The 27150-nt window shown below is 37.3% G+C and overlaps 1 protein-coding gene across 3 annotated transcripts in view; it reads left to right on the top strand.

The window, feature by feature from the left end:
* Positions 1-2752, top strand: part of LOC113678669 (uncharacterized) — a 2986-nt gene extending 234 nt beyond the window's left edge. Inside the window, exons 2-4 of one of the 3 annotated variants that reach the window (XM_089183672.1) lie at positions 518-560; positions 1401-1495; positions 2094-2752. In XM_089183672.1, coding sequence (XP_089039798.1) covers positions 1420-1495; positions 2094-2374 — 357 coding nt within the window. In that variant the 5' untranslated portion in view covers positions 518-560; positions 1401-1419 and the 3' untranslated portion in view covers positions 2375-2752. The other 2 variants (XM_089183670.1, XM_089183669.1) reach the window with 2 other exon arrangements.
* Positions 2753-27150: the final 24398 nt, after the last annotated feature.

Below are 27150 nucleotides of genomic sequence, written 5' to 3'. Positions count from 1 at the left end.
GTAGCCAAACTGATAAAATGTAGAACGTACGGAGAGTGGAATCAAGCGGATATTCCCTTGTGGGCGTTTGTTCCTGCTTTTTAATTAGATTCTCGCCTAATTAATGTCATACGAAACAATGAGGTCTATTTTCTTAGAGCCGTGTACAGAATCTTCCGAGATAACCTATATTTTGAAGATTAACCCTTTGAAATCAGATACTCAAAGAGAGAGTTAGTTCTGAGAATGGTCTACGCCTCCTCTAAGACTCTCCTTGCTCCTGATTGATGGCAGGAGTTTTAATGTGTGTTTTAAGAACAAATTAAACAATTAAGAAGGTTGGTGAGGACAGGATTAGTCCGCAAATTAAAACAAGGCAGCACCCTCTAACAATCCTTCATGTCCTCTAATGAAGTAAAAACGAATTTGTTCACTGGCCCATGAACTCTATTCAATTGTTCATTTAATTAAGAGTGGGTGAAGCAAACACTCATTTAAACAACAGCATCCAGCTTATCTTCGTGAACATTTTTTTCAGGAATCAATCCTGGTGATCAATCTTGGTGATTTCAAAGTAACAGGTGTGTATGCACAAAGCCTTTTACTACAGGGAGGAAGTTTGTGCTGATTAGCCATTGTTATAGTGTTAATGTTCGAAGGGAATTAGGAACCGTTCTGTGATGAAGTAAGCAGTCAAAAATGAAGTCATGAAAGCGGGTTTAAACCGGGTATTGTTATAAGCACGACGAGCTCTTGCGAAACCAGATGCCTAATAGTTTTTGAGAGTAAAACTCCGAAGTTACAAGAGGTGCCTGCAGATTTTAAGACTTAACAAACTTCAACTGCACAGAAAATACCGCGTGAGTACTACACCTCATTCAAAGTCTGTTGTATCCTAAAGGTTTTAGGCGCTTTGTTGAAAGAAATTTATGCGATTGAATGTAAGCGTCTCATATTTCAGCTTGATTCGCTCCTTTCAAATTTTTGAGGGTGGAATTTCCAGTAACGTTACGGAAAAAAAAAAGACGGTGCACCTGTTTTCAAGAGCTCTTCCAACATATACTATGTGGACATACCAACAAAAATATTTCTGCCGATTAGTGTTCTTGTAATCTGCTAGATTCAAAGGTGTGCAATATCTAACAACCACTCAGCAAGATAAATAGGCGAGAAAATATATATAAGTTATGGCAGTTCTTTTCACGAAACTTTCCTGTTTCTTATCTTTAATTTGAAGTTATACCTTATACTAAAGCTTACTCAAGCTGCTATTGTTGAAACTGTGAACAGAAAAGTTTTTCATAGCCGCTAGTAACTGATGAGCTGATTGATTGAAATGGTTAAAAAGCTGATGGTTGCTGGCCGGTCACGTGTCGATGAACTCGCAATCAACTCAGTACTACACTTTGGATCATTTGTAGGTTCTCTGAAAAGCTGAAGATGTCTCTCAAGATCTTTGTACTGATGGCTTGCGTTTCGATCTGTCTTGCAGCTAAGAGAGAACAGGAAAAAGAAGGTATTTTCAATAGGTTTATATCAAGAGACCATGAACTGTTTTTGTTATTCATTTTCTGGAGTTTAGATGCGAGATCGCTCAATTCGAAAGTAGGCTGATTGGAATCAATTCGACACTGAATTTGCCACTAACTTAATCTTGTTTATTCAGATACCAGCTGTCAAACATGTCAACAATGTAAATTTTAATTTTATTCGTTTCGGTGAATATATAGTTAACCCTTTAACTCCAAGATCTGATTGTAAATTCTCTCCTCTAGCTGCCACACATTTCCTTGTAGATAAGTCACAAGAATTTGGCGTGAATCAAGATAGCAACGTCTACCTGATAAGTTAGAGTGTTCTAGTTACCTTTTTGCAGGATAATGTATGGATATTGTAGAGAAGGATTACATGTTAATCACCTCTGGGAGTTAAAAAGGGTTAAGTTTCCTTAAGCTTTTCATCCTGAATTAGGTCCAAGGTACACGCAATGGCCAAGAATGATATTAATAAAGAAGACGATATAAATGATAAACCACGGTCTTTTTTAGGATTTTGCTTTGTATGTCTTCTTCTTTACTAGTTTTCAACTGACGTATATTTTATGCCGTTTGTAGTTCTTCCAGGTGTTTTCTGTCCAGAATGTATTGGCTATGGAGATACTGCAATGAAGGCCAAAGAAGATTGCTTCGCTAAAGCTATTGTGAAACGGTGCAAGGAAATCGATCCAATATGTGCAAAATTCTCTGGAAAGAATTTTGACGGGAAAAGCATGGTTCATCAGTTTTTATGTCTGAGCTCAAAAGATTACGACGAATTGACAGCTTCTTGTAAAGTAGAAGGCTGCATTGCGTCAAAAGTACAACTGCCAATGGCAATCATTCCAGTTAAAAGCTAAACCTTCTTTTGTCTGTTCAGGTATTCATGTTATTTGATGAAAGTTTAGGAAAGTTTATTTGAGAAAAGTTTGGATCTGAGCTTTATCGCCAGATAGATTAAACCGTACTAATACGCATGACACACAGCGCTCAGTTGACCCCAGTCCCCTCTCATTCTCGTAGGGTGGCTTATATTCTCGCTGATTTCATCTTTTTTTTTCAGTATACACACAGTTTTCTTATTTGATTTGCGACTCGTATTCAAAGTTTTGTATTAATTTATGTGGTAGTGTCTGTGATGGAGAAGTCACCCTGGAAACATTTTGGCAGTCATGCTTTGTGTCAGTACCCAGTCGGTTGCTGCTTTTTTCGTACTGAATAAAAACGATCATCATGCACTTTGTCGCCATTACTTTCTGCCGGTCGATTACTCCTCTATATCTTAGCTTAGGTGGAATCCCTAGTTCAAGTGGTATTAATATCGATTATAAACTGGCTTGGATGTTGAAAAATCGAGTATAATTTTCGAAACTTCCAGGCATTTTCTGACATCTTTTGTTTGAGATGATGTTGTCCCATTCAAAATCTGAGTATGAATAGATAACTGAAATATGATTTTTTCATTTACGGCCATATAACCTTAAGAAAACTTTTTTCTATTATGTTATACTTCCAATCTTCTCTTTGAGGCAGTGAAACATCAGCAATTAACATATATTATCAAACTGTTTATTTCTAAAAAAGAAAAAGAGTATTTTGAACCGATGTCTAAACTTATATATTCTCCCCAACTACTACTCTTCCAGTGAGAAGAAAAAATTCTTATTCATGAAAATTCTTGTGTCTTAAATATCCTTACAATCAATTAAGGCTTTTACAAAGCTGAAGTCAATCAACGTTTTCCCTTCCTTTAAAGATTTCACGTGGCATACAGTCAAGAAAAACCAGATAAGTAGACATCGCCCCAAAGCCATGCCTTTGACCGACAGCAGTAAAATAGCGCTTCCTTGTGTTTTACGCAAGGTGAAAGAGTACGATCATTGCAGGAACAAAGACGTTACTACGTACGTGTGTTGAAAGGTAATGTGGCTTTTTTAGATCGGGTGCCCAAATACAGATGACCTAAGTGCCAAAAATGTTCCTTGCTCAACAGCAGAGCAGGCTGGTATATGCGCTAGTTTTCCTATTGATTGTAAATGTGCCAATTTAAAGGGGCCAAAATGCTATCTCAGGGTCGTAAGAATCGAGATTCTGCTTATGTTTAAAGGTTGAGATTTTCTTGTTTGTCCCGAGTCTGTCCACAAACAAAGAACTGATGATCTTTCCGCACTGTGGATGAAATTCAGGTCTGAATGTATTATGCCTTTATTGGTTCATCGCAAAACAAGAAACACGTTATTCATTCATGGACTCAATCAAGCTTTAATTCTCTTCATTTTCTTAGTCATCATCTTCCAGACGCAATCTCAGTCCACGTAGGACTAACATTGTTAGTAGATACTTTTTGAAGAGGACTTGAGGAAGAAACCTCGGTGCAGAGGAGGGTGAGGGCACTTTATCTTGTCTACCCAGGATGAGAAAGAGGAAATGTAGTCCGTACCTTTTTTAAAAAGAAAAAAAAAGTAAAAAACGAACTAAAAACAAGTTCCGAGCAAACGCTGATTCATGAGCATCATCAAGGATAATAATGTCATGGATCGCGGAAACTACTCCATTATTTTGGGAGGAGAAAATTGCTTAAAGGAGAGATTATTTGTATTGTATCACAATCGTTTGGCAACTTTTTATATGACAAAAAGTCTGACATTTAACGCCTCCTGGAGGTTCTGTCCTTGCCAAAGCTGTCGATGTAAAATGGCAAAGTTTCGAAACCACGTTAATGAAACATAGAATAAAAAGCAGTGTAAGACTGCATGTGACCTCTGCTGTAGTTTTTGAAATAATTGAAGTAAAATAAAGCAATGTTGAATTTAACGCAAAGGAGTTAATGAACAGCTCTCGCCGATGCCAAAGTAGTGACAAAAGAAGGACTTGGTCGGAACATAGTTTATTGGTTTAACTAAATTAGAACTAGGGTACGATCGGATAAATAAGAGGTTGTACACTGGTCAATTGATAGGGCCGGGAACAGGGCAAGGAATAAACGAAAATAGAATGGGTATTTAATGCACTTTGAAAATATGGGGACTCTGTCGTGTCATCATTTTTTTTATTTCTTCTTTCCTTTTTTTTTTTCTTTATCAACGTTCTTTAAAAGACTATGTTTTTCTAGCTTCGTCCTGCACGTCACCATCACTGATGTCAGTTGAGTAACCGAACCACAGCATTTGCCATTTCTTTTCCCGCTTTTGGAAAAAAAAATGAGGCTCTAATCGTTCCAAGGTACAATTAATCTATATTGTGTTTTGCAGTGGATGAGCGATCAGCAAAGTTTATACAGAAGATCTGTAAATACTGAAATGTAAGACGGCAAATGGCCCTTCAACGGTATATTTATTTCAAATTTCAATTGACAGTTACACACGCGTTATTTCTTAACAGACTATTCAATGTTTTACCAATTCTTAGTTCTTACTCTAGTCGAGCCCCACAAAGAACTGTTTGACATGCCAAAGCCTTCTACGCTGGTCAGGGGACTTACGAAAAAAGTTATGGACTTACTTACAGCATTCTAACATACATGTCCCAGAAGGGAGGTAACAGCCACAAAAACCGGACATCAAGTTATCTAGATGCTGGTTTGCGCTTTTCATCAAAATATTCAGAAAACTCTGGAGGAGGGTAAGGACACTCCATATTGTTCTTCTTCCTGGTGAAAGAGGGGAAATGCAGTCCGCTTAACATCGACACAATACAATGATAGATTGCATAAATCTTATTAGACGTTTTGGGATGTCAGTAGTAGCGCTGAGTATTTTTACGAGTTGTTTGTATCTTGACTTGCCCTACAGGCTCTTTAAAATATAAAAAAACCAGTAAATCATATGGAGTATATTTCTTATACGCTTTAAAGCTGAAACCTGTTGAGACCCTTTCCTGCATATATTAGGAACTTGTTTATCGAATTTCAACATATCGTCAACAGTAAATATTTAAGCACCTTCTAGCTTGTCGCTGTTTGGAATGATGAAATTCCGAGAGAATTCCAGAGAAATTTGGGACTGACTCTTTTATTCCACATGATCATCGCCTGATATTTTGAATGATTTCTTTTCATGTTGTTATCTAAAAACCATTTGTCCATGTTTGTCAAGTCAGAGTTTATGGTATCCGTAATTTTAAAATTATCAGCAAAGAAATCAGTAGTACCGTTCCCCAAAGTCTCTTTATGGGCTCTTCAGTGAAGATTTTTCAGATCATTTTCGTTTGGAATGGAGGGCATGATGTCATAATTAAGATCCTTCTTCACCTGCAGCGCTGGGTATAAACTTTTAATCGAAACACTTTTGAAATTACATCAACAGTTTATACTCTCTATCTAATAAAAATAAAGTATTTGATACCGTCTCGAATCTTCACCAAATCAGTTATTCATGTTGCTAGAGCATATTATCAAAACATGCATCAATATCAGCGGGAAATCATACCACATAAATCCTTAGTTTCTAGTGTAATTTTAAAAACCAGTTTGAATAATGGTAAAATGGAAACACGACTTCCAACTAGATCCTGTCATGGATACTAAAAGGAAAGATCACTTGTTTCGTATCACAATCGAGTCACAACTTTTCAACCTGTCTGACATTTAACACTTTTGGGAAGTTATTTCTTTGCCAAAGCTATCGATGTCTCCAGTTTTAAGAGGGTACACTTTCCAAAAGTTTTACTCATGACGTATTAAACACCGGACATCAACTTCTCTAAATACCGGGTTGAAATTTTCATTTAAATATCTTGCATCGTTTTTTTCGAATTCAGCTCATGATTTCCCGGCAGTTGGTCTTTTATCGATCAATCAAAGACTTTGTTACTAAAATCACAAAAGTGACACTTGTTGAAGTCCTAAATGTAATAACTGTCCTAAATGTAATAAAGTCCTAAATGTAATAACATTTGGTCCTAAATGTAATAAAGCCCTAAATGTAATAACGTTAGGTCCTAAATGTAATAAGCCTCCAATGCAATCGTTTAACTGTGCTAACATTGAGATGTTAAAGTGACAGCTATTGCACCAAAGAATCCTCTGACCTGTATTCATGGCATATTGCGGGCTCGCTGATATTAATCAGGGTCTTTTTATTTGCTAAAGACGTAGGTTGAGAAGCATTGGCTACAAAACCTTATACTGATGTGCTTTTGGCATCAAATTGACGGACGCAAAAGCAATGACAACGCTGATCAATAGCTCTCTTTATATCATGGGCTCAGACTCTTAATTAAGTGTAACAGATTTTGACGATATACTTGTGTGATCAGTGCTGGAGTTAACACTTCATGAACCAAATTACAAGGAAAAGGAAGTCCACTGACCTATACGTTAGACAAATTCCGGGCTCGTAAGTGCATTTTTTGTACTGTCTTTCCTTACCAGATTTGTATGGGTCTGCATAAAACATATTCATAAGTGTTATTGACCAAGCTTGAGGTCAAAATGGCTGGATATTGGGCGAGTTCTTTTTTTTTTTTTTTTTTCCGTTTTTATGGACTGAGACGAAGTCTCGGTCCGTAAAAAAGGTAAAAAAAGAACGAGGCTAACATCCAGTCATCTTGACCGAACAAGCTTGGTCAAGAGAGTTTGTATTCTCTTGGCTTGATCATTAAAGGATTCATTGTATAGAAAAAGATCTCGCTTTGATAAGAATCAAGAATGGCTTGTTTATTTCGAGAACCGATAGTGAAAGCCAACTGTGTTTGCAACACAATAAACCCAAGAGGGTCGTTTATTTTTTTTCTATGTATATGCCGACATTGTCCAAAAGTTACGAACTTTGTAAGTTTTCTTGCGTGGGGTCAATACGGGGAATCCAAAGCGGGTGAGGGTAGGCCCATCATTCCCGCTCAGGTAGCCAGTCAGAACACAGGATTCACTTCATCTTGCCCGCGCGCGCTGCTAGCTATATGATAAAGTGACTTACAGAGCAAGATATCTACTGACCAATCATATATTATTCCATTTCACGATCACAGGTCTCGACATGTTGCCTTTTTTCCACGCAAGAGCATTGAGCTACAACATTCAACGCATGATGGTCAGTTGATGGTCTGATAAACCATTCATTTTTTTCCTTTATCCCCTTATGACAGGTTCATCAGTTCCCGAACCGAAATATTGGGAAAACATATATTTTACAGTTGATCTCAAGTCTACATTTCATTTTCTCTTCTCCCTGCCGTGAGGGGAGAAAATGAATAGATAAATAGATGAATGAAAAAGGAAAGCTCAACAGTTTCCATTTATAGTCATATGGTACATGAACTGATTACTGAGGTGGAGTAAAGCCATAGAGGGCTACAAATGCAATATCCCAGGTTCAAAATTGAATAAATCAAGGTAGTCATTCTTAAAAACGAACTCAAATGCTTCATTAAAATCAATTGACACTGAATAACATAGATGTGCAAAATTTCAGTAACACTATTGATGATAACACTTTTCTTTTGGATTAACATGTGACAGCGAAATCATTCAGACTGCTCTAAAATGGTGCATCAGTACTTAGGACTTTCACACGAACGATAACATCAACAATAACATGCTAGTTCATCATCAATTGTAGTAAATTTCTTTTCCAAAAAGTCCTAATGATTACGTACCAATCGATTCCATCCTATTGAGCTTCCAGCCAAGCACAAGCCTACTTTAGGCTGGAAATAATTTTTTCCAACTCGATCAATAAACCGCTCAAAGGACCATACTTCGACTGCTGATATTTCTTATGTCCAGCAAGTAAAAGGACGCCCATTGATATCAGCGAGCCCGTAGTGTGATATGTATACTGGTCAGCGGTTTTTTGGTGCAACAGCTGCCACTTTAACATCTCAAGGTGGATGTCCGCCATAACAATAATGCACTGAAGGAGTTAAACGATTGCATTAGAGGCTTATTACATTTAGGACTAAATGTTATTACATTTAGGACTTTATTACATTTAGGACCAAATGTTATTACATTTAGGACTTTATTACATTTAGGACAGTTATTACATTTAGGCCTTCAACAACACTATGGTATAAATGACTCTGACTTTTAACACTGATCAAATCTTAATCAAGGACTCATGATGTATTTGCCCGTTTTCGTGCTGTTGTACAATTATTTCCTCGTAAGATTTAAAAATATCATCACTCCCAATTTCGTCCAAACGTTACATCATGCAATTGTTATCATTTGGTAACAATATGACGGGATGGAGGAAATTAGATTCTCAGTAATTTACGCGAGACTCCACTAAATTGTTTTGGGTAAAGGACAACCTTTGCCTCCTTGGTGGTAACAAGTATGATTTATACACATTATCATGTTAAGGAAATGGTTTTTCAACTTTTCAGTCAAGAAAGTCAGGCTTTTTTTGTATATTGTTAAGTTAATAAAAAAAATAGCATGAACGGTGTCTTAAATGACTTATTCTAGTGTCTTCAAATAGAACGATATTGATGAGCCTATTTTACTAAAAGGACGTTTCAAAAATTAGTTATTAGATCAATTTCTAAATTATCTTCGGAACAGAACTAAAACAACATGAAAGGGGATGGAACATCGAGCGAAATAGTTTTAATATATTTATTCAAGGAACACATTGAGAGCACGAAAAATTGTATATAAGCGGAGAGAAACTTTTCTCAGCATCAAAAAAACTTTAAGGAATAGAGGAAAGACACAAAGCAGCAAGCGGAGAAGAAATCCTCACCGCACACAACAAGAAATAAAAAGGAATTGAGCAATGGAGGTTTTCAAGGTAAAACATTAATGCCCTTTGTTATTGTATGACGTATTTGTAAGAGTTCTTTTAACTCTTTTTAATCATTTCTTGATTTCATTACATCATTTCATTACCTGACAACATGGTTAGGTTTGTGATCTTGTCTGTTTCAATAATTTAAAAATACTTTTTAAAGGCAAAAAGTTTTTCCAAGAAAGTTGACAAAAGAATTCTATACTCTAGGTTCTTGTCGTTATCCTCGCGATTTTTCTTCACCGTGGAAATGGCCGGGCAACTGATTTCGACAAAATCATGCGCAGAATTCAAGATGACGGAGTCCCGTCCACCCAGGGTGCTGTACCATGGAGATCAAAGAGGTCCCCTGGTGACGAGCCTAGTTGTTACACAGGCAGAGTTGTTTCCTTCACTTTGCCAAGCAGCAAAACAGTAACTTCTCCCATTTGTAAGAAGATTACATCTTCCGGAACCGCATGTTTTAGTTCCATGGCAAACAACAACAACCAGAGGAAATGTGTTCCATCCAATTTCATCACAGAGGAAGGAAAAAGATATAACACTGCCTGTTCATAGAACCATAGAATAGTTAAAGTTGGGGCTTTTCAACTCCAAAATTTTTCAGGAAGACCGAACGATTTTTATATTAACAAGCATATATTGTAATCAATTGCTGAGATGTATCAGCATATCATGAAAGTGTCATACACTCGTATATATTTATATATTTATGAACTTACTGAGTAACTGTCAATTGTTCCGACGGAAGCTTCAAATTGTTCAACGCACTCTTTAAATCCGTATTTGTGAAATATTTATCTGTAAATTTTTTTGTGTCAATAAAGTAATTAAAGTTGGAACTTTTCAACTCCAAAATTTTTCAGGAAGACCGAACGATTTTTATATCAACAAGCATATATTGTAATCAATTGCTGAGATGTATCAGCATATCATGAAAGTGTCATACACTCGTATATATTTATATATTTATGAACTTACTGAGTAACTGTCAATTGTTCCGACGGAAGCTTCAAATTGTTCAACGCACTCTTTAAATCCGTATTTGTGAAATATTTATCTGTAAATTTTTTGTGTCAATAAAGTAATTACACAGTTTTAATTACAATAGTCTCTCTTCACTTAGATACAAATAAAAGAAGAAGTTTGTTTAATAACTGAACTGCATAAAAAGATGGGGAAAAAAGCGGAGTAATTCCCATTCAACGATCGGTAAATGATATCTCGAGCAACGACTAAGCACTAGTGAAAACATGAAGATCTGTCGCACATCCAGAGCGACAGAACCTGTCTGTATCTGACCTTTGAAGTTGATCTAACTTTCACATTTATGACATATCGAGATCGTCTTGTTGTGATTTAACTCCTCTTAACAGCTCTCAACACTCGAATTAATGGACTGACAACTGCCCATTTGAATTCTACACGCTAAAAGAGCACGCACAAGTAATGGAACTGTAATCACCTTATCGATAAGGCAATTAGCAACCGGTATTATATCGGCAAACCTATGAAACAAAGTACTTCATTCATTGCCAAGATGTATTTATCAAATTATGGGTATCATTCAGTATAAACGTGAAATTGAGAAGGGAGAGCGAAAGCAAGACAGAGACCTATGCGTGGTTATTCATCAGTTTATTGTAGACTCTTTGAATGACCACTCGCGCTAAACTTTGACTCTGTCGTCAGCCTGTAATATCTTATACTTTCATGCTTGTCATACTGTCTTGCTTGTCTCTTCGATAGCGACAAAGAAACCCTGTAAGCGCGAAAAAGTCTGTTAATAGATACGTGTGCCATCAAAGTCATGTGATGTGTGTAGACGCTGCACTCAAATACACTTATCGTAAATGCATGACAGCGTCATGGCATAAAAGGTCAGTTCATCGGTAAGTGCACTACATTTCCAGTTCATTGTAAATGTGCTGATAGATATACAGGCCAAAATTCTATCTCGCAAGAGACGAGATCTTTATTATTCAAAAATGTTTTAGATTTTCTTTAATGTTCCATGTATGCAGATGCGCATCTGTCGGGTGTTAGTAAACCTGGCGGCCTTTAATTCCGTTTACATAGTACATGACGCTGGAATGAGGTACACGCGAGTAAAATGACATCATCGTCTGTGATGCATTGTTATCGCGAAACTTGTTGTCATATTGTTTTGTTTTCTGTGTGTATTTCGTTAATGCGTTAATTAACTGCGAATGTTTTGACTCTTCATTAGTTGTATCGTGTACTTGTGGTTGATGTTTGTACAGTAGCGTGATGTTACGTATTTATGTCAAATAATTTGTCAGGATTTGTCCTGTGGATCAATTTTTATGTCCACATTTTAAGAAGTAGCGTCGTCGTTTTTTTCTTGTAAAGCTTTGCACCGTTAGGGTAAATATTTTTCTTTACTGTAAATTTATTTGCAAGTCTCCGTTCTCTAATGTGCATATTCCTACTCATGTTTAGCGCCTTAGGCGTTTGAGTGTATTTAAATACATGATGAACAGAATTACGCGTGACCGCGGTTACAGACTCGCGAATTCACACCGTGTTGCTTCCAGTGGGCTTTGTTTAGTTGGCGTTACTCACAGACATATCTTGGAAAGGACTATGTAAAGGGATAAGTAGATGAGATAAAACCGAGTTAAATTTCCCCAAATCAGCCCAAGGAATTCACACGATACAAAGAACAACCACTTGAGTACGGTAAATTTATCCTTATTCAAATCTAGTCCAGATCTTTTAAAGGTTGAGAGTGCGAGTGTTCATTTCCATGCAAATCATTTCACCTATTGCGCAACGTAAAACATATTTGCATATTCACGTCAAGATGGATGAAAAAAAAGAGACATTTCTCTTTTTAGGTTATCTTCTTTACGCCCGAAAATGAAATTCTCGAACAGCGTTAAGATATTTTAGCTTGTAGTTTATTTCATTATTTTTTTACCAAAAAAACTGATGGTCCCGCAGGTTGCGCTGGTTCCGGAGGCTCTGGAGGTTTCCACGGTCTGCTGATCTGTAGTTTAGTAACACCCCGTCTGTCCTTTAACAATGCTAACTAAACATATTCTTGCTCCAGCACTCTGGTGTTGGCTCTGTGTTTGGTCATTCATTGTTTGTCTTGTTCTCCTTCAAAGACGTCAACAACATCAGCGACTTTAACAACAGGCATGGATTAAAAAGATATATCCGTCGCCTCACGCTCGTCACAAAACGAGAAACATCTCATTCATTCATTGGTACATTTACTCCTTCGCTCAATCAAGCATTCATTGTGTTAATTTTCATTTTTATCATCCAGAAAGAAAAAAAGCAACCTCTGTTTACTTGGGATCAATAAACCTAATAGACTGCATGCACTTTCTCTTTTTCACCCTCTCTCCCAAAAGAGAGGAGAAAATGCAATCCGTGCCTAACCTTAACCTACTGCAAACCAAATGAAAACGAGTTTTAAAAAGAAATTCTCTGATCTGTACTTTAGTCCTGTCACAAATTTTTGCCGAAGCGGACAAATCTTCAAACGCACCGCCGACAAAATTTGTCCCGGAAAAAAATTAGGCAAAATCGCGTGAATAAATAAAACCGTTATAAACTTTTTAACCACTTGTCGTATAAACAACGACAAGCGTGTTATTTAACTGAAATCAGTTTATTAAACGGGCAAAATTTGTCCTTTGTTGCAAAACTCGGGGATTATTAAAATTTCAAAACGACTTAGGATAAATCCTGAAATTGGAGGTGCAATCCTTTTGCAACTATGCTGGCCGGTCTTATGAACAGATCAGGAATTTTAACGAACAGCTGACGGAATTTTACGGTTTTGAAACTTTTAAAGCGGTTTCAAAAGACGAAACAAAACTTTATCGAGACAAATTTCTCCTTTCATTTTGTGGAGACAATTCAAGTTTTGTCTACTAGTGCGGAAAGGCCCCTAAATTAGAACTAAGGTACGATCGGATTGATAAGAGGTTGTACACTGGTCAGTTGACGGGGCCGGGAACAGGGCAAGGAATAAACGAAAATAGAATGGGTATTTAATGCACTTTCAAAGAATGGGAATTGAAAATTTAACAAATTTTGAACAAGAAATAAATGAATGATCTCCGTATGCTTGGCGCAATAGAAAAAACCTCTCCTCTCAATCAAGAACTCTAAAGTTTGATACCTAATGGTATCAATTTTTTTTGCTTTTTCTTTTCTTCTTTTTTGTTTTATTTATTAACATTTTTCTTTAAAATAATTCTTTCCTTGTTTTGCTCTGGATGTCTCCATCATTTTATTTTAGTAACCGAACCGACACATCTGCCTTTTCTTTTCCTGCTTTAGGAAAAAAAGGGGGATTCTTGTCATTCCAGGGTACAGGAAATTGATATTGTGTTTTTCAGTGGACGAAGATTCAAATTCAGGATTAGCAAGGCTTATACAGAAGACCCATAAATACTGAAATGTAAGACGGCAAATGGCGCTCCATGCGTTCCTCAGTTAAGATTATTCAGATTATTGTAATTTAGAATGGAGGACATGACATCATAATGATGTGATCACCGATTCACCCTTTAACTCCCGCAATTGATTTACTTTTCACTTCTCCCTATAATATCCATACATTTTCCCGTAAACAGGTAATGAGAACACTCAAACTTATCCGAGGTAAAAGTTGTTACCAAGACTAACCAGACTCTTGCAACTTATATACAAGGAAATCTGTAGCTGTAAGAGGGGAGAATTAACAGTCAGATCTTGGGAGTTAAACGGTTAAAGATCCTTATACACCTACAGCGCTCGGAACAAACTTTCAATGGAGACACTTTCCAAATTTTGTCACCAATTTTCCCTCTCTATCAGGAGCCCACTACTTGATAATGGGCTCCTGTCTCTATCTAATAAAAATGGACTATTTGATACCGTTTCGAATCTTCACCAAATTATTTATTCATGTTGCTAGAGCATATTATCACAACACGCATCAATATCAGCGGAAGAATAAATGCAAGATTAACGGATAGTTTCTAATGTAATTTGAAAAACCAGTTTGAATGATGATAAAAAAGGAAACGGACTTCCAACTGGATCCTGTCATGGGTGCCGTAAGAAAAGATCATTCATTTCGTATCACAATCGAGTCACAACTTTTCATCCTGTCTGACATTCAACACTTTTGGGAAGTTCTTTCTTTGCCAAAGCTATCGATGTCTCCAGTTATAAGAGGGTGCACTTTCCAAAAGTTTTACTCATGACGTATTAAACACCGGACATCAACTTCTCTAAATTCCGGGTTGAAATTTTCATTTAAATATCTTGCATCGTTTTTTTCGAATTTAGCTCATGATTTCCCGGCAGTTGGTCTTTTATCGATCAATCAAAGACTGTGTTACTAAAATCACAACAGTAACACTATTGTATAAATGATTCTGACCTTAAACACTGATTAAATCTTAATCAAGGACTCATGATGTATTTGCCCGTTTTCGTGCTGTTGTACAATTATTTCCTCGTAAGATTTAAAAGTATCAACACTCCCAATTTCGTCCAAACATTACATCATGCAATTGTTATCATTTGGCAACAATATGACGAGATGGAAGAAATTAGATTCTCAGTAATTTACGCGAGACTCCACTAAATTGTTTTGGGTAAAGGACATCATTTGCCTCCTTGGTGGAAACAAGTGTGATTTATTCACATTAACATGTCAAGGAAATGGTTTTTCAACTTTTGAGTCAAGAAAGTCAGGTTTTTTTGTATATTGTTAAGTTAATAAAAAATAGCAAGGACGGTGTCTTAAATGACTTTTATTCTATTATTACAATAGAACGATATTATTGATGAGCCTAGTTTACTAAAAGGACGTTTCAAAAATTAGTTATTAGATCAATTCCTAAATCATCTTCGAAACAGGACTAAAACAACATTAAAGGGGATGGAACATCAAGCAAAATAGTTTTAATTTATTTATTCAAGGAACACATTGAGAGCACGAAAAGTTGTATATAAGCAGAGAGAAACTTTTCTCAGCATCAAAAAAACTTTAAGGAATAGAGGAAAGACACAAAGCAGCAAGCGGAGAAGAAATCCTCACCGCACACAACAAGAAATAAAAAGGAATTGAGCAATGGAGGTTTTCAGGGTAAAACATAAATGCCCTTTGTTACTGTATAACGTATTTGTAAGAGTTCTTTTGACTCTTTTTAATCATTTCTCAATGAAATTTTTTCAATCGCTTTACCTGACAACATGGTTAGGTTTGTAATCCTGTCTGTTTAATAATTTAGAAATACTTTTTAAAGGCAAAAAGTTTTTCCAAGAAAGTTGACAAAAGCATTCTATACTCTAGATTCTTGTCGTTATCCTTGCGATTTTTCTTCACCGTGGAAATGGCCGGGCAACTGATTTCGACAAAATCATGCGCAGAATTCAAGATGGCGGAGTCCCGTCCACCCATGGTGCTGTACCATGGAGATCAAAGAGGTCCCCTGGTGACGAGCCTAGTTGTTACACAGGCAGAGTTGTTTCCTTCACTTTGCCAAGCAGAAAAACAGTAACTTCGCCCATTTGTAAGAAGATTACATCTTCCGGAACCGCATGTTTTAGTTCCATGGCAAACAACAACAACCAGAGGAAATGTGTTCCATCCAACTTCATCACAGAGGAAGGAAAAAGATATAACACTGCCTGTTCATGTGCACCATAGAGTAGTTAAAGTTGGGGCCTTTCAACTCCAAAATTTTTCAGGAAGACCGAACGATTTTTATATCAACAAGCATATTAGTGTAATCAACTGCTGAGATGTATCAGCATATCATAAAAGTGTCATACACGGGTATATATTTATATATTTATGAACTTACTGAGTAACTGTCAATTGTTCCGACGGAAACTTCAAATTGTTCAACGCAGTCTTTGAATCCGTATTTGTGAAATATTTATCTGTAAATTTGCTGTGTCAATAAAGTAATTCCACAGTTTTTTCAAATGTCTGTCAATAATCTCTCTTCACTTAGATACAAATGAAAGAAGAAGTTTGTTTAATAATTTAACTGCATAAAAAGATGGGGAAAAAAGCAGAGTAATTCCCATTCAACGATCGGTAAATGATGTCTCGAGCAACGACTAAGCACTAGTGAAAACATGAAGATCTGTCGCACATCCAGAGCGACAGAACCTGTCTGTATCTGACCTTTAAAGTTGATCTAACTTTCACATTTATGACATATCGAGATCGTCATGTTGTGATTTAACTCCTCTCAACAGCTCTCAACACTCGAATGAATGGACTGACAACTGACCACTTGAATTCTACACCCTAAAAGAGCACGCACAAGTAATGGAATGGTAATCACCTTATCGATAAGGCAATTGGCAACCAATATTATATCGGCAAACCTATGACACAAAGTACTTCATTCATTGCCAAGATGTATTTATCAAATTATGGGTATCATTCAGTATAAACGTGAAATTGAGAAGGGAGAGCGAAAGCAAGACAGAGACCTATGCGTAATTCTTCATCAGTTTATTGTAGACTCTATGAATGACCACTCGCGCTAAACTTTGACTCTATCATCAGCCTGTAATATCTTATACTGTCATGCTCGTCATTATGCAGATCCGCATCTGTCGGGTGTTAGTAAACCTGGCGGCTTTTAATTCCGTTCACCTAGTACCTGACGTTAGAATAAGGTACACGTGAGTAAAACAATATCATCGTCTGTGATGCATTGTTATCGCGAAACTTGTTGTCATATTGTTTTGTTTTCTGTGTGTATTTCGTTAATGCATCAATTATCTACAAATGTTTTTACTTTTTATTAGTTGCGTCGTGACTTGTGGTTAGTCTTTGTACAGTAGCGTGATGTTACGTAATTATGTCGAATAATTTGTCAGGATTTGTCCTATGGATCAATTTTTATGTCCACATTTTAAGAAGCAGCGTCGTCCGAGTGTCTCCAGCGTTTCCGAGCGCTGTAGGTGTATAAGGATCTTTAACCGTTTAACTCCCAAGATCTGACTGTTAATTCTCCCCTCTTACAGCTACAGATTTCCTTGTATATAAGTTGCAAGAGTCTGGTTAGTCTGGTAACAACTTTTACCTCGGATAAGTTTGAGTATTCTCATTACCTGTTTACTGGAAAATGTATGAATATTATAGGGAGAAGTGAAAAGTAAATCATTTGCGGGAGTTAAAGGGTGAATCGGTGATCACATCATTATGACGTCATGTCCTCCATTCTAAACGACAATAATCTGAATAATCTTAACCGAGGAGCACATGGAGCGCCATTTGCCGTCTTACATTTCAGTGTTGATAGGTCTTCTGTAAAAACCTTGCTGATCCTGAATTTGAATCTTCGTCCACTGAAAAACACAATATCAATATCCTGTACCCTGGAATGACAAGAATCCCCCTTTTTTTTCTAAAGCAGGAAAAGAAAAGGCAGACGTGTCGGTTCGGTTACTAAAAGAAATGATGGAGACGTCCAGAGCAAAACAAGGAAAACATTTTAAAGAACTATGTAAATAAAGAAAACAAAAAAGAAGAAAACAAAAAGAGCAAAAAAAAATTGATACCATTAGGTATCAAACTTCAGAGTTCTTGATTGAGAGGAGAGGTTTTTTCTATTGCGCCAAGTATGCGGAGATCATTCATTTTTTCTTTTGTTCAAAGTATGTTAAATTTTCAATTCCCATTCTTTCAAAGAGCATTAAATACCTATTCTATTTTCGTTCATTCAATCCTTGCCCTGTTCCCGGCCCTGTCAACTGACCAGTGTACAACCTCTTATAAATCCGATCATGCACTAGTTCTAATTTAGGGCCTTTCCGCACTAGTAGACAAACTTGAATTGTCTCCACAAAATGAAAGGACAAATTTGTCTTGATAAAGTTTTGTTTCGTCTGTTGAATCCGCATTAAAAATTTCAAAGCCGTAAAATTCCGTCAGCGCCTGATCTGTTCATAAGACCGGCCAGCATAGTTGTAAAAGGATTGCATCTCCAATTTCATGATTTATCCTAAGTCGTTTTAAAATTTTAATAATCCCCAAGTATTTGCAACAAAGGACAAATTTTGCCCGTTTAATAAACTGATTTCAGTTCAATAACACGCTAGTCGCTAGTTATAACGGTTTTATTTATTCAGGCGATTTTGCCTAATTTTTTTCCGGGACAAATTTTGTCGGCGGTGCGTTTGAAGATTTGCCCGCTTCGGCCAAAATTTGTGACAGGACAGAGGGGGTGGTACTAAAGTACAGATCAGCAGACCGTGGAACCATCCGCACTTGTAAAATTTGGTGATGAAAGAAAATTTGTCTACGTAAACAACTTTGTCGCTAATGGGAAAAGGCCCTTCTTTAAACCAACAAACACTTAAGATAAACATATCACAAGCTTTGTGATTATTACATGATATTGTGATATGAAGTAGACAGAAAACAAGCTCTCCATTCAGTGCACAAACTTATCATCTTGAGAGTGTTTCTTTGATATAGAAGCAAAATATCGTAACTAACTAAGTAGGAAAGTGAAGCAGCTGGAAGTGCCCTATCAATTGACCATTGTGCAACCTCGTATCTATACGGTCGTGCCCTAGTCCCAATTTATTTTCACCAAAAAACTGTGTTCTTACCGAGTCTTCCTTTTGTCACAATTTTGACATTGAGGAGAGTTGTTTATTAACTCCTCAACTTTTTGAGCAACATTGCCTTTTTACTTCAATAGTTTCCTAAAATACAGCAGTGGTCGCATGCAGTCTTAAACTGCCTTTTATCTTTTAGGTCATAAGCGGGATTTCCGAAAGTGTTTCGTCTTAAAACTGGAGACATCACGACTTTGGCAAGAACTGAACTTCGCAAAGGTATTAAATGTTAGACTCAAATACGATACAGATGAAAAGTTGTGGTACTAAAGTGATACATGACAAATAATCTATCTTTTTAGCAATCGTCTAGATATCATGTAGCATTTCAAAACGGTAAAATAGTTTCCAGTAAGGATCTAAATGAACTACTACTTTCGCCAATCCTATTCACGGCATCAGCTCGGAGACTTTCTTTTTAAAAACTCGTTTTCATTTGTTTTGCAGTAGGTTAAGGTTAGGCACGGATTGCATTTTCTCCTCTCTTTTGGGAGAGAGGGTGAAAAAGAGAAAGTGCATGCAGTCTATTAGGTTTATTGATCCCAAGTAAACAGAGGTTGCTTTTTTCTTTCGGGATGATAAACATGAAAATTAACACAATGAATGCTTGATTGAGCGAAGTAGTAAATGTACCAATGAATGAATGAGATGTTTCTCGTTTTGTGACGAGCGTGAGGCGACGGAAAATTGTTTTATATCTTTTTAATCCATGCCTGTTGTTGAAGTTGTTGATGTTGTTGACGTCTTTGAAGGAGACACTTTCGAAATTTTGTCACCAATTTTCACTCTCTATCAGGGGCCCATTACTTGATATTGGGCTCCTGTCTCTATCCAATAAAAATAGACTATTTGATACCGTTTCGAATCTTCACCAAATTATTTATTCATGTTGCTAGAGCATATTATCACAACACGCATCAATATCAGTGGAAGAATAAATGCAAGATTAACGGATAGTTTCTAAGTAATTTGAAAAACCAGTTTGAATTATAGCAAAAAAGGAACACGACTTCCAACTGGATCCTGTCATGGGTGCCGTAAGGAAAGATCATTCGTTTCGTATCACAATCGAGTCACAACTTTTCATCCTGTCTGACATTCAACACTTTTGGGAAGTTCTTTCTTTGCCAAAGCTATCGACGTATTAAACACCGGACATCGACTTCTCTAAATACCGGGTAGAAATTTTCATTAAAATATCTTGCATGGTTTTTTTCGAATTCAGCTCATGATTTCCCGGCAGTTGGTCTTTTATCGATCAGTCAAAGACTGTTACTAAAATCACAAAAGTAACCCTATGGTATAAATGATTCTGACTTTTAACACTGATCAAATCTTAATCAAGGACTCATGATGTATTTGCCCGTTTTCGTGCTGTTGTACAATTATTTCCTCGTAAGATTTAAAAGTATCATCACTCCCAATTTGGTCCAAACATTACATCATGCAATTGTTATCATTTGGTAACAATATGACGGGATGGAAGAAATTAGATTCTCAGTAATTTACGCGAGACTCCACTAAATTGTTTTGGGTAAAGGACAACCTTTGCCTCCTTGGTGGTAACAAGTATGATTTATACACATTATCATGTTAAGGAAATGGTTTTTCAACTTTTCAGTCAAGAAAGTCAGGCTTTTTTTGTATATTGTTAAGTTAATAAAAAAAATTGCATGAACGGTGTCTTAAACGACTTATTCTAGTGTCTTCAAATAGAACAATATTATTGATGAGCCTATTTTACTAAAAGGACGTTTCAAAAATTAGTTATTAGATCAATTTCTAAATTATCTGCGAAACAGAACTAAAACAACATGAAAGGGGATGGAACATCGAGCAAAATAGTTTTAATATATTTATTCAAGGAACACATTGAGAGCACGAAAAATTGTATATAAGCAGAGAGAAACTTTTCTCAGCATCAAAAAATCTTTAAGGAATTGAGGAAAGAAACAAAGCAGCAAGCGGAGAAGAAATCCTCATCGCAGACAACAAGAAATAAAAAGGAATTGAGCAATGGAGGTTTTCAAGGTAAAACATTAATGCCCTTTGTTACTGTATAACGTATTTGTAAAAGTTCTTTTGACTCTTTTTAATCATTTCTCAATGAAATTTTTTCAATCGCTTTACCTGGCAACATGGTTAGGTTTGTGATCCTGTCCGTTTAATAATTTAGCAATACTTTTTAAAGGCAAAAAGTTTTTCCAAGAAAGTTGACAAAAGAATTCTATACTCTAGGTTCTTGTCGTTATCCTCGCGATTTTTCTTCACCGTGGAAATGGCCGGGCAACTGATTTCGACAACATCATGCGCAGAATTCAAGATGGCGGAGTCCCGTCCACCCATGGTGCTGTACCATGGAGATCAAAGAGGTCCCCTGGTGACGAGCCTAGTTGTTACACAGGCAGAGTTGTTTCCTTCACTTTGCCAAGCAGCAAAACAGTAACTTCTCCCATTTGTAAGAAGATTACATCTTCCGGAACCGCATGTTTTAGTTCCATGGCAAACAACAACAACCAGAGGAAATGTGTTCCGTCCAACTTCATCACAGAGGAAGGAAAAAGATATAACACTGCCTGTTCATGTGCACCATAGAATAGTTAACGTTGGGGCTTTCCAACTCCAAAATTTTTCAGAAACACGGGAACGATTTTTATATCTACCAGAATATAGTATAATTAATTGCTGAGATGTATCAGCATATCATTTAAGTGTCATACACTGGTATATATTTATATATTTATGAACTTACTGAGTAACTGTCAATTGTTTCAACGAAACCTTCAAATTGGTCAACGAACATTTTGACTTCGTATTTGTGAAATATTTATTTGTAAATTTGTTGTGTCAATAAAGTAATTATATAGTTTTTTCAAATATCTGTTAATAATCTCTCTTCACTTAGATACAAATGAAAGAAGTTTGTTTGATAATTTTAACGGCATAAAAACATGGGAAATAAGCAGAATAGTTCCCAATCAACGATCGGTAAAGTCTCACTAATGTCGTCGAAAAACGACTGGGCACTAGTGATCTGTCAAGAGGTAGGAAGTTGCATTCTTTATCGACCACATGTGGGTATGTCGCACATCGAGCGACAGAACCTGTCTGCATCTAACCTTTGAAGGTGACCTAGCTTTCAAAAATATTTATTGTCGAGACTGTCTTGTTGTGATTTAAAGGGGAAGTACGGTCTAGAAAAAGTTTGCCTAAATCAAACAGTTCCCTCTTTCTCAAAGAATTCTAAATAACGACCCTAAGGAAGTGATAGCTTACAAAACACCATTCGAAATATACTTTGCACGAAAGCGTAACGCCCTCAGAGAGAACAGATTACAAGACGAAATCCTTCCTAATGCTGGTAGGCTTTGCCTAACTAAGAATGACCGTAACCAACGTTCACGAAAAGCTTTGAAATCACAAAAGCAAACTAAAAAACCACGAGCAGATGTGACGGGCGAATGCAGTGGACACAACTTCGCTTAAATCCGCCATCGATTTACAGCATCGGAGAAAAAGTTTGTATACATTTGAGAGGAAAACCATCGAATATACGGCATTTGACGGAGGGTCGAATCGAGAAACGAAAGATCAAGTTGCATACGTATTAAGTTTCATACACCTCGCCACTTTAAGGAAAGGAAGAAAGGAAATAGATCTCTGTGGACGATATCACAAGCTTTACACTAGAGCCAGAAAAACAGAAACAAAAATGCGCCAAGCTGTCTAAAAAGAAAAACATTGATCACTACATAACGTACTAGATACCTATGAGAAGAGACGATTATACAAAGGCTACTGAAGACCAGGGTTTTAGATTGGTTTACAATCCTCCTGGAGATAGCAATTGCCAATTTGCTGCACTATCGCACCACGCAAAGAGACTGGGCATTTAAAGATCTCCTGAAATCATGAGGAAAATAGTAGAGTACTTAAAAAGTAATCCGTACGATAGCGATGGCTTCCCTCCTTTGGAGCTTTTGGCAGATGATGATTTCGCTTGCTGAGACGACTATATAACTCATATGGCGTACGATGGGACCTATGGGAATCAGACTTCGCTGTACGCAGCAGCAAACTTGTATAACGCCGACATCCAAATAGTTTCCTCTCCAGGAGTTGGTGGGCAGCATGAGTTCGGTTCGACAGCAAGTGTTTCAGCAGCTACTGTGTACCTTGGCCATTTTGCTGAGAACCAAGGAGAGCACAATGTGAGCTTGGAACAAGTTACGGATCACAACAACGGTATTGAAAAAGAATACGAAGCAAATGACCCAAGTGAAGGAGAAATTTCCGAGGATTATGCAAATAAAATGCGTATAGAGCAGGACGTCGTTGATTTTGAAATGGGTGACACTGACGCAAAAAGTGGGCCTGACAGTATCGTCGGCATGGTGACGACACGGACATTGTTGCAGATATGGCTAAGGAACTTACGCATGGGAGCCGACCAAACGAGACAGATTCTGAATTGCAAAATCAAGTCGACAATGGTATCACCAATGATGGTAATAAGGCGATGGAAGTTGAGTTTGTTTCAGATGTAGAAATCGACTTATTTGCAACAAGAGGGGATGACAAATGTCACATTAGAATTCTTCCCAATGAAGTTCTAGAAAAAATCTAAGAAATATTGTAAGCGTTATCAACCTTCCTGTTTGCTGGAAATGCATGCCACACCTACCAAACATCACGTAAAGTTAATACACGATTCAGGGCGCTGGTGTAATGTCTGAAACGATTTCTGCCAAAGCTCCATACTTCTGGTGGATTGAAGTATCGTTTAATCACCGCTCGAAGCCTTTTAAAAGTATGGTCCTTTACGCGGTTTATTGATCCAGTTGAAGAAAATCATCTCCAGTCCAAAGTGGGCTAATCCTTGGCTGGAAGCTCAAGTGGATGGACTCGATTGGTACGTAGTCATTAGGATTTTTTGGAAAAAAAATTGACTACAATTGATGACAAACTAGCTGGGACGAGCAAGAGGCCTGACAGACCTTCAGACTGCTACATATTCTGTTCAAACAAACATTTCAGCCAATCCGAAATCATGGATTGGGATTGAAATTATTGTTAGAAAAGAAACTGCCGTGCATTTTTATACATTTCATTTGCTTGTGATAACCTTTTAATGTGGATCCTTAAAACGAGTGGAGAAATCCATTTCAAAAGAACGACAGTGGGTGAGGAAATTCTTGGCACGCGATTAGACAGTAATTTGAGTTATTTTTTATCAAAAGTTTCCGGTGCCTCGGCATGCAATCCAAATGGGAATGTAAAGATCGCTCTTTGCCTCTTGTCATTAAGTCACAACACAGTCCAGATGAGCTAGAAAGCCTCACAGATCTGTGACTTCTCAAGGAAGGTGATGAAGAAGTTATTTTCGATTTCCAATCAAGTCTTTCTTTGAGTTCCAAACTCCTGATCTTCCCCGTTGCTGATTTCCTTGTGGAACCAGAAGTCATCATTGTACCTCATAGTAGCTTATGCAAAGTTCCATTTGCTTCCCTGAGCGAAAAGGAGGGGCAATTCTTATCGGAGACTCGTCGGATCCGTATAGTTCCCTCATTGATAACGCTCAAGCTCATTCAAGATAGTCCAGTGGATTATCACAGTCGGACTGATGCGCTGATCGTGGGTGATACCAAAGTTGATTGGGTCATTTTCAAGGAAGATTTTCAGTACATCACCTCATTACCTTGTCCAAGAAAAGAAGCAAAGATGGTTGGACGACTGTTGGGCGTAATTAAAACCTTTGTTAGGAGAGCAAGCGACCAACCAGGCAGTTTTTGAGAAGATAACATCGGTGAGACTGATACACTTTGCTGCACATGGTGATGCCGAAAGAGGAGAAATCGCCTTATCCCCTATCCGTAATTCTGACAGCCCTGATATCAGCCCACAAGAAGAAGATTGTCTGTCGACGATGGCTGAGATATCACAAGTTCAAGTAAGAGCTAAACTAGTTGTATTCAGTGGTTGTCACAGTGGAAGTGGAGAGATTAGAGCTGAAGGAATGATTGGAATCGCTCGAGACTTCCTAGGATCCGGTCCTGGTCGGTGTTGGTAGCATTATGGGCCATATCAGACACAGCAACAGAACAGCTCATGAGTCGTTTCTACGAACATCTTGTTGCTGGAGAAAGCGCCGGTGAATCTCATCACCAGGCTATGAAGTGGATGAGAAACAACGGCTACACTAAAGTCTCTGAGTGGGTTCCACTCATGCTGATTGGAGATGACATCACGTTTGACTTTGGTAGTGAGGGTAAGTTTTATTTGGAGAAAGTAATTTGTTGAATCAATATATCAGATAAGAAGGCTTTTTGTAGCACGGTGAAAGATTTTTTATGGGTAATTCACTGAAGAAGTTTCTTCTTTTTAGTAGACCCTTCCTAGGAAAGTCAACCAAACGGAACAGCGTAAACAACCAAGACGGATGTGCTTGCTTAGCGATGATTTGGAACGAGAGGAAGACTTATTACTTATTAATAGTTAAACGCTACTGTAAAGATATGTAAATGTGTCAATCTTGCTCGCCAGTAGTTCTTTTAAGCGTTTCATCCGCGTTTTGTTTGAGCAGTTAAACTCTAACTGACACGGAATCTCCATTCCTCCGCACAGCTGCTTACTGCGACCGATCACTTCAACGCTGATTTCCTCACTACGTGCAAGAAAATACCACGCTATTCGAGAGAATTCACGAGGCAAATGGCCGACCGTTTCGTCGTCCTTCACGGCGCGTTTGTCCATTGGGTTGTTAAACTCTCGTTTAGCAACAAGCCTTTCCCCGATCGATGGTTTACAAAAGCGCATTTTTGGTTTTTTTTTTTTTTTTTCAAAATCATGCTTGAAAGTTGGGGGTGCGGCTTATACACGAGTTTTTACGGTACTCAGCAACATATGCAAGGCATTGTAACTCACTGCACATTAAGGACTTTACATTTTCCAGCATAAGACCAGCTATTTACCGTACCCTAATGAACCCGCACTACCAGACGAAAACTGGCTGTAAAACTCCACAAGGGTTGGCTAAGAGCACCGCATTAAATTTTCACAACAGAAAATATGGGAACCCTTACATTCTCTTGATCCTGAGCTGAGGGAAATTCAACTCGAAGAATGATAAACTAATAGACTACTCTTGCAAGTCTTACAGAAACGCCACAGATGATTTTTAATCCAAATTTTAGATGTCGATCTTTTTATTTACAAGCCACGAATGAATCTAAAACCGTCCGATTATGCTGGTTTCGAAAGAAGCTTTCTCGGTAATTCTGGGACTATTTCAGCCCGGATGGCAAATTATGAGTAGTTTTGTATGTCAAAAAGCTTGTATTATGACTCAATTTGCTCATCATGGAATTTTTTTTTGAGTCAACTCTACTCATCAAGTTCTTCTAGAAATTTTAATAAAAACAAATCATTCGTGCTCGTGAATCATGAAAAGCAGCCGCGCTCATTAGATATCCTAATTTTTGGGTTGTGGAAATGCTACAGATGGTTAAAAAATTTTAAAAAATTTAAGGTGGTAACCACATTGTATACCGGTAATCATGAACACGTCAAGTTTATTTCGAAGTTCTCTTTGTAAATAATTGAGTTAACACGTAAATAGGAACCCATCTTCACAACTCATTAAAAATTTATACCCAAAGACTCTCTTTGAAAGGGTTTTTGAATGATTTTGAATGATATGTATAGGTTTTTAACACCTTTTTCTCGTTCATAACCCATATATGGTATTTCTGTTTCTTTTGTCATAGCGCAGAATTTCACGAAACCTTCTTAAACCTCCTTCTTGCAAGTCATTTGTACTGTCAATAGATTTTTCGTTGGCAAGTTTTTCCTCAAATAGCAACTTCCCTTACTCCAAAATTGCCATTGATATACTGGAAATTTTTTTTCCATTTGACGCTGCAGTCGCAAACTTGTCAACAAGAAAACTTATCAAGTTACATTTCCTTTATCAATAATAACTCTTTTCGCGCACTCCTAATGGCGACGAAAAAGATCTAACTCGCAGTATTATCAATTTTTCAGGAAAATAGGCGATTAAGAGAAAGGAAGCTAGCAAATAAACGATTTTGTTTTTTTTTTTAACGTTAGAATTTCACAGCTGAATTACGGAGAAATGTTTGACAGACAGCGCGCAGAGGTGAACGATTTAGAACGGCGTACGTTTGATACAATGGTTTCCACGATTGCAATACGAGTAACATGAAAATTTTTCAGGCCTTGTGATTTCGGTGATATCTGCGATATCGTTTCAA

The sequence above is a fragment of the Pocillopora damicornis genome, chromosome 10 (genome assembly GCF_964200805.1).
Source record: "Pocillopora damicornis chromosome 10, jaPocDami1.2, whole genome shotgun sequence".
NCBI classification, from domain to species: Eukaryota; Metazoa; Cnidaria; class Anthozoa; order Scleractinia; family Pocilloporidae; genus Pocillopora; species Pocillopora damicornis.
The sequence above is the reverse complement of the archived record's forward strand: the minus strand, read 5'-3'. Positions and strand labels throughout refer to the sequence as shown.